Source organism: Monodon monoceros, unplaced genomic scaffold, assembly GCF_005190385.1.
Source record: "Monodon monoceros isolate NGI ecotype Baffin Bay Population unplaced genomic scaffold, NGI_Narwhal_1 Super_Scaffold_15, whole genome shotgun sequence".
NCBI lineage: Eukaryota > Metazoa > Chordata > Mammalia > Artiodactyla > Monodontidae > Monodon > Monodon monoceros.
The window spans coordinates 76,967,863-76,974,186 of NW_021703771.1; the positions used below are offsets into that span (position 1 = coordinate 76,967,863).

The window sequence follows — 6,324 nt, forward strand, 5'->3', positions numbered from 1 at the left end:
AGGGGTGGGGGAGGGGTGGGGGAGGGGTTGGTCCTGGCTTCCTTCACATCTTCCAAACAACCCCGATGGATCAGGCTGCTCACAGACATTCCATTTATTATTTTGACAGGGATTCTGCGCACCTGTTGTTTCTTCAGGTAACTTACATGAAACCTTCGTTTAATGGGTGTTAAATGCTTGACAGACTTTACTCCTGTTTCTGCTTTTCAGGATCATTTCATGGACTCACTCCTCTCACTTGCTAACCATGCTGCCTTGCTCCCAGGACCCTGTCAAGTCGACTGACCATTAATCTCCCTCAGCGCACAGACCAGACTGCAGGTAAATCCTGCTCATAGGAGCTGCGGTTCATGTCTAGTTGCATGACTGTGATTTAGGGGATTAGTAAAGGTTTAATTATTTGTTCCCATTATTTGCGTTTTAAACTGTGTTTGATAATTGTCACCAAAGAAACGTCAGCCCTTTTGAATTTTGTGGCTGTACATTCTTAGGTACAAAAGAATTAAAATGAAAAGCCTACTACATATATTTGGAGACATGAGTGGAAGCATCACCTCCAATTTGCCTCAAACAGTGATATACTGGTTAAAATAAAAAACTGAGGGTGGGGTGCGGGGGGGGGGAGGTTTGGATCAAGTTTCACCTTGAATTTGGCTTAACTAATAGACTCCTTAAGCAAATTGGGGTTTTAAAGGGAATTGAAAGAATCTAACAGTTTTTTTTTTTTTTAATACCCACATTCTAACAAGTCAGCTTCAGACTTTTTTCTGTCATCAGGTCCTAAAGTGAGAACCCTTAAAGTCTTTAGAAAAGCTCTAGAGATGGTTCATTAAAATGTTTTTCTGTCCCAAATGAGAACTTGTATTTTCCTGCCCTTTTTTCCATCTCAGTTTAGTTTTTGAGAACTTCTAGGCCTTATCCTTTTTGATATCCTACTCTGTGTGGTACATGAAAGCTCCAACATAGTATGGTACCCAGAGTCATGTTATTACAAATGTGGTCATTTTTCAGCAGTAATCACTTATATTGGGGTATGGTATGAACTCTTCCAGTATATGGATAATGAAAATATATCTGTGTGGTCACTGAAAAATCATTATATTGGAGTGACAGAGTAAAGATATTTTCCCCTCGTTTTTCTCTTCAAGAATCATTGGTTCAAAACCTCCCAGTACCAAGCCCATAGGAGGTCTCTTGTCTTAAGCTGATTCCTATGCCTGTTCAGTTTCTGAATTAACATCAGACAAGAGATTGTGCGCTTAAAATCACCAGCACAGGAGCGGGCAGTACTGTTTATCTGGCTGATGACCTGCATTTTAGGAGGAGAACCAATTCCGTACGTCACTCTTGTCCCTACGTCTCTTGAGTTGTGTCCGGTTCAGAAAGAAGTTGCTTGGTTCCTTTGCCATGTGAAGAACGTGTTTTGAGAAAGTTCTGTCACGGTGGAAGGTGATTTGGGTCGGGAGTCTTACCAATGCTACTGTCCTTAATTTAGGTTAAAATGGGGAACTCCGAGAGTCAGTACACCCTTCAAGGATCTAAAAATCATAGCAATGCTATTACTGGTGCTAAGCAAAAGCCTTGCTCCCTGAAAATCCGTGGCCTTCATGCAAAGGATGACAAGGCATTGCACGGATGGGGTCACGGGAGCAACGGAGCTGGGTACAAGTCCAGGTCGCTGGCCCGAAGCTGCCTTTCTCACTTCAAGAGCAATCAGCCTTATGCATCCCGACCGGGTGGCCCCTCGTGTAAAGTCTCCAAAGGCAGTGCCTACTCCAAGCACAGGACAAATGCCTCGGGATCGGATTTCCAGGGCAACGATGCTGCTTTCTCCCCCGAGAACGGCTTCCACTACGTCGGGCACCCAACGGCGGATAACCACGCGGCCTCGAGGGACTGCAATGGGCACCTCCTCAACTGCTACGGCAGGGACGAGAGCGTCGCGTCCACCCCTCCCGGCGAGGACCGCAAGAGCCCCAGGGTGCTTATCAAGACACTGGGCAAGCTGGACGGGTGCCTCCGGGTGGAATTCCACAGCGGCGGCCAGCACAGCGCCGCGTCCCCGGGGGCCTCGGACGGCCCCGTGCAGCTCCTGCGCTACTCGGCCGGCGCCCCGCCCAGCCCGCGCGCCTCCCCCGCCGCCGCCGCCGCCGCCGCCGTCGCGCGCCCGCGCTCCAGCAAGGGCAGCTCGCTCAGCTCCGAGTCTTCCTGGTACGACTCGCCCTGGGGCCCGGCCGGCGAGGTCAGCGAGGCCGAGGGCTCCTTCGCGGCGCCCGGCACACCGGAGCCCGAGCCCGAGCCCGGCCTCCACGCCGGCTTCCCGCCCAGGGATGCTCCAAAGCCTTTCAGCCAAAGCGCCTCCCTCTCGTCCCTCCGGGAACCCTACCCGGACGCCGCCCTGGGGAGCCTGGCCCCCGCGGCCCTGCGGCTCTCCGACGACTACATGGGCACGCGCGCCAGCCTCAGCGCCCGCGTCTCCTTCGCCTCCGACATAGACGTGCCGGCCCGCGTGGAGCGCGGGGAGCCCGGGCAGTTCGCCTCCTTCACCCTTCCCTGCCGCAAGTCCAGGGCCCTGAGCGAGGAGCCCTCCAAGAAGGACACCCTGAAAGCCAGGATGCGCCGCATCAGCGACTGGACGGGAAGCCTCTCCAGAAAGAAAAGAAGACTCCAGGTGAGTCAGGCTTGGAGCGCCAGGAAAGATGCTCTTCTGTTTTCTATCTGCAAAATGGGGAAGTTAGCAGAAGCTACTGCAGAGCGTGTCCTGAGGCTTGAATGAACTCGTGAGAGTGAAGAGTTTAGCCTAAGCCATGGCACATCTTGTTTGCAGGTGTATGTGCGTGTGTGTTTTCTTTCTTTCCTTTTGCTTCAGATGTGCATTTTCACTCTTAACCCTCGACTTCAGTCTCCCGGATTCTGTCCAGTCTCGTCTCCTGGACTCCGGTATGAACCCCACAGGCCGCATCCCAAGACCTGGCCAAACGGTTCTTAGAAAAGACAGTGTTGGAGAGACTTCCCCAATGAATTGGTTATCTGAGTATTTTGCTAGAGCTCATTGTTAAAGCCTAAACAGAAAGGAGGAGAGAGAGCTCGTTGTCATTTTTGGATGAGTAGCCTTGCTGAGCTCGATATTACTTTGGAGAAATTAAAATTCCTGTTGTTCAGTTGGTACATCGGGAAAAAATATGTGGGTGATCTATCTATATGTATAATCTCACCACCGCCTCATGGGGCAGCTAACAGTTTTGAAAACATCTTGACCTAAGTACGTGGAATAGCAAACGTATGATGATGTTGAGAAAATAAGAATCATGATGGTGACAGCAACCCTCTTAATGGGCATATAAAGTTTGAATGGGGGAAACAAAATGACTTCGACATCAGGAAGGAAAGTAACAGTTTGCCTTCTTAGGTAACGGGATTTCTAGGTTTTCAGTTGCTTGCTCTTCGTTTGTTTTTACTTTTAATCATTTATAGAAGGGAGAAAGTGTTTTGTTTTGTTTTTTTAACTCAGTATAAGTCAGATTGTTAAAGGAAATTTGAGTGACCAGTTTGTCTCTAGTAGAATTGCATTTAAACCATCCTAGATAGATATATACTTATAAAGTTGCATAGAGCTTTAGGGATAGAAAATAACTTCCTTGAACAGATTGTTTCAGATCTATGATATTTACCATTAGTTATTTCCTTCTTATGTATAAGGTGCGTGCCCCCTGCCCCCAGATTGTACTTTGTGCCCTTTTCTCCTCCTCTACACAGAGACGAAGAATAGATGACTGTTGTCCTATTACAGAACTCTTCATACCCCTGAATATAGTCATTTGCTCCCTCCTTACTTGTTACTTCCTCATGCTAAACTGCTAAGTGCTGTAGTAGAGATTTCTTTGACCTTCTTTTCTCAGCTGCCATTTCCCAAACAACAGACAGCAGTCAAGCGTAATTGGAGAGAGAACTCCTACTTTCTGGGGAGCTGCAGTCCCACACAGACAGCTTTCCCGTCTTTTTGATGGAAGTGTTGTGTTGTCGACTAGTGTTCAGCTCTTGTCTGCTGTGGCCCTTAAGCCTGTTCCTCCACATCTCTTATTTGCATGTTTCTCATCTGTGCTTGTGGCCTGGCTTACACCCGGCTCTGCTGTGTCTCATTCCGTTTCCATTCAGGTCCAAAGCAGACCCTTTGCCACTGTGAATTGACCACATTCTGCCCCATGCAGGACCTCGCTGCCCAGCCACCCTGGGAAGTGAACCTCCTTCAAGTCTGTATCATCCAAAGATTTAACTGGATGATCTGTAAGCCTGTGAAGTTTAAGAACAGACTGGTTACAATCAAAGAATCTGAATTTGAAAGCTAGAAAGGACTCCCTCTCATTTTAAAATGAAGAAACTAATACTCAAGGAGTTTGAAGACACATGGCTCATTAGGGGAGAAGCCAGGGCCAAAGCCACTTCTGCTAAAGCTCAAAGGTGTGCGTTTTCCACCTAGCCACATGGCCAGGGTACTGTTGATAGCCACTAGTAATTACTTTGGGGTTACTGAATGTTAAGATAATAAACTATCTTGTATTTTTGAAAAGTGGCATAGGAAGGCAGCTTTTGAGTTTTGCTTGTGTCAAACTTTGATAATTTATAAAGGTGAGCAAAATGTACTTTTTTGGTAAGTATGCCACTTCCGTTGGCTATGCCTTTGCTTTTTTGTTCTTTTTTTTTGTTTGGCTGCACCGTGCAGCTTCTGGGATCTCAGTTCCCTGACTAGGGATTGAACCCGAGTCACCAGGCCACCAGGGAACTCTGGCCTTTGTTGTTTTTTTTTTTTTTTTTTTTTTTTTGCGGTACGCGGCCCTCTCACTGTTGTGGCCTCTCCCGTTGCGGAGCACAGGCCCCGGATGCGCAGGCTCAGCGGCCATGGCTCACGGGCCCAGCCGCTCCGCGGCATGTGGGATCTTCCCAGACCGGGGCACGAACCCGTGTCCCCTGCATCGGCAGGCGGACTCTCAACCACTGTGCCACCAGGGAAGCCCTGGCCTTTGTTTTTCTTTTACAGTTGAACGTGAAGACAAAGTTTGGATCCTTAAAAAATATAGTCAGTGCATAGGAGCAAAGTTTGTGACAGTATACTATAGTAAGGACCAAATGCTTATCCTGTTACACACGCAGACTTCTGTATGCCAGCAGGGCTTAGGCTTGGAAAATCTTCCTATGATGGGTAGACATATTTGTTTTGACTTTGTAGAAAAAAGTGACGTGAAAAGAGCAGTCCTTTTTTTTATAGGGTTTTCAACCACTCTGGGGAGTTGGAGCCTGAAAGCAGATGAATCAGTGGAAAAACTGACATAGCTGAGAAAGAATATCACACTATTCAAAGCTAGAGGGAGGGGGAGGGAACACACATGTGCTGTAGAAGGGCATGTGTTTGATGCTGGTAAACTATTCACATTAATGCAGCCTTGCTGAGACCTGTGAGGCCTTGCTCCTGTCCTGGGTAAACTTTCCATTCTGTCAGTCAGGGTGGGCTAGGTTATGCGGAGGTAACAAAAAGCCTGCAGTTCTCTGAGGTTTAGCGCAAGCGAAGTCTTTGTCTCATTCAAGCTGCAACTCTGGTCGGCATTGTTCCTCTCTGGGACCCCAGGTCCACAGAGCAGTTACCATCTGGCACACCGCAAGCCTCTGTGGCAGAGGGAGAAAGAACTGTGTGTTGGCTTTTGAAGCTCCCACTCAGGGGTGACACGTTTCACTTCTGTTTGCATTTATTGGGCAAAGCAAGTCACGTGGCCTTGCCTAACTCCCAGGGAGGTGGGTGGGGAGTAGGGAATGGTCCTGCCGTGTACCCTAGGGGAGGACCAGATATATTTGAGGGGTAGCAGTGACTACTGCTGCAGAGTTTCTTACAGAGGAGATTCAGGACACAGAGACTCCGGCTTTCTGACCATCTTAATTTTAGGCTCTCACTGCCCTTTGAGGGCTACATAGTCACAGGGAATTTCTGCAGAGGACCAGTGGCCATTACTGTGAAAAGGACAATAGCATACGAAGAATGACATAGTAAATTTGGTACTTTTTCCTAGAGAGTGAGGAATGGTGATAAGAGTTTTCCTTTAGCTCCAAAGGAATTTAGTGACATCTCTTGAATTCCTCTCTACTCTTTGCTATAGTGCTCTTGTCATCGTTATGTTATCCATTGTTTACGATTATCCAGTGGGGGTGGAAATGGAAATCAGACTTCTTTATGTACATGTCTAACATAGCACCTTAGTTTCACACCCATAACACAGTGATCAGGAAATCCAGCTGTGACTGTTTAGGAACTGTCCTCCCCCCCCCCCCCCCCCCCCC

General features: G+C 48.1%; 1 protein-coding gene across 2 annotated transcripts in view; it reads left to right on the forward strand.

Moving 5' to 3' along the window:
• The first annotated feature begins 208 nt into the window (after positions 1 to 208).
• Positions 209 to 6,324, forward strand: part of TIAM2 (T cell lymphoma invasion and metastasis 2) — a 111,960-nt gene continuing 105,844 nt past the window's right edge. The window contains exons 1-2 of one of the 2 annotated variants that reach the window (XM_029223840.1): positions 209 to 321; positions 1,496 to 2,671. In XM_029223840.1, the coding sequence (XP_029079673.1) occupies positions 1,502 to 2,671 (1,170 nt within the window). In that variant the 5' untranslated portion in view covers positions 209 to 321; positions 1,496 to 1,501. Of the gene's footprint in view, positions 322 to 1,495; positions 2,672 to 6,324 lie in introns of those variants that run through there. The other variant, XM_029223841.1, reaches the window with a different exon arrangement.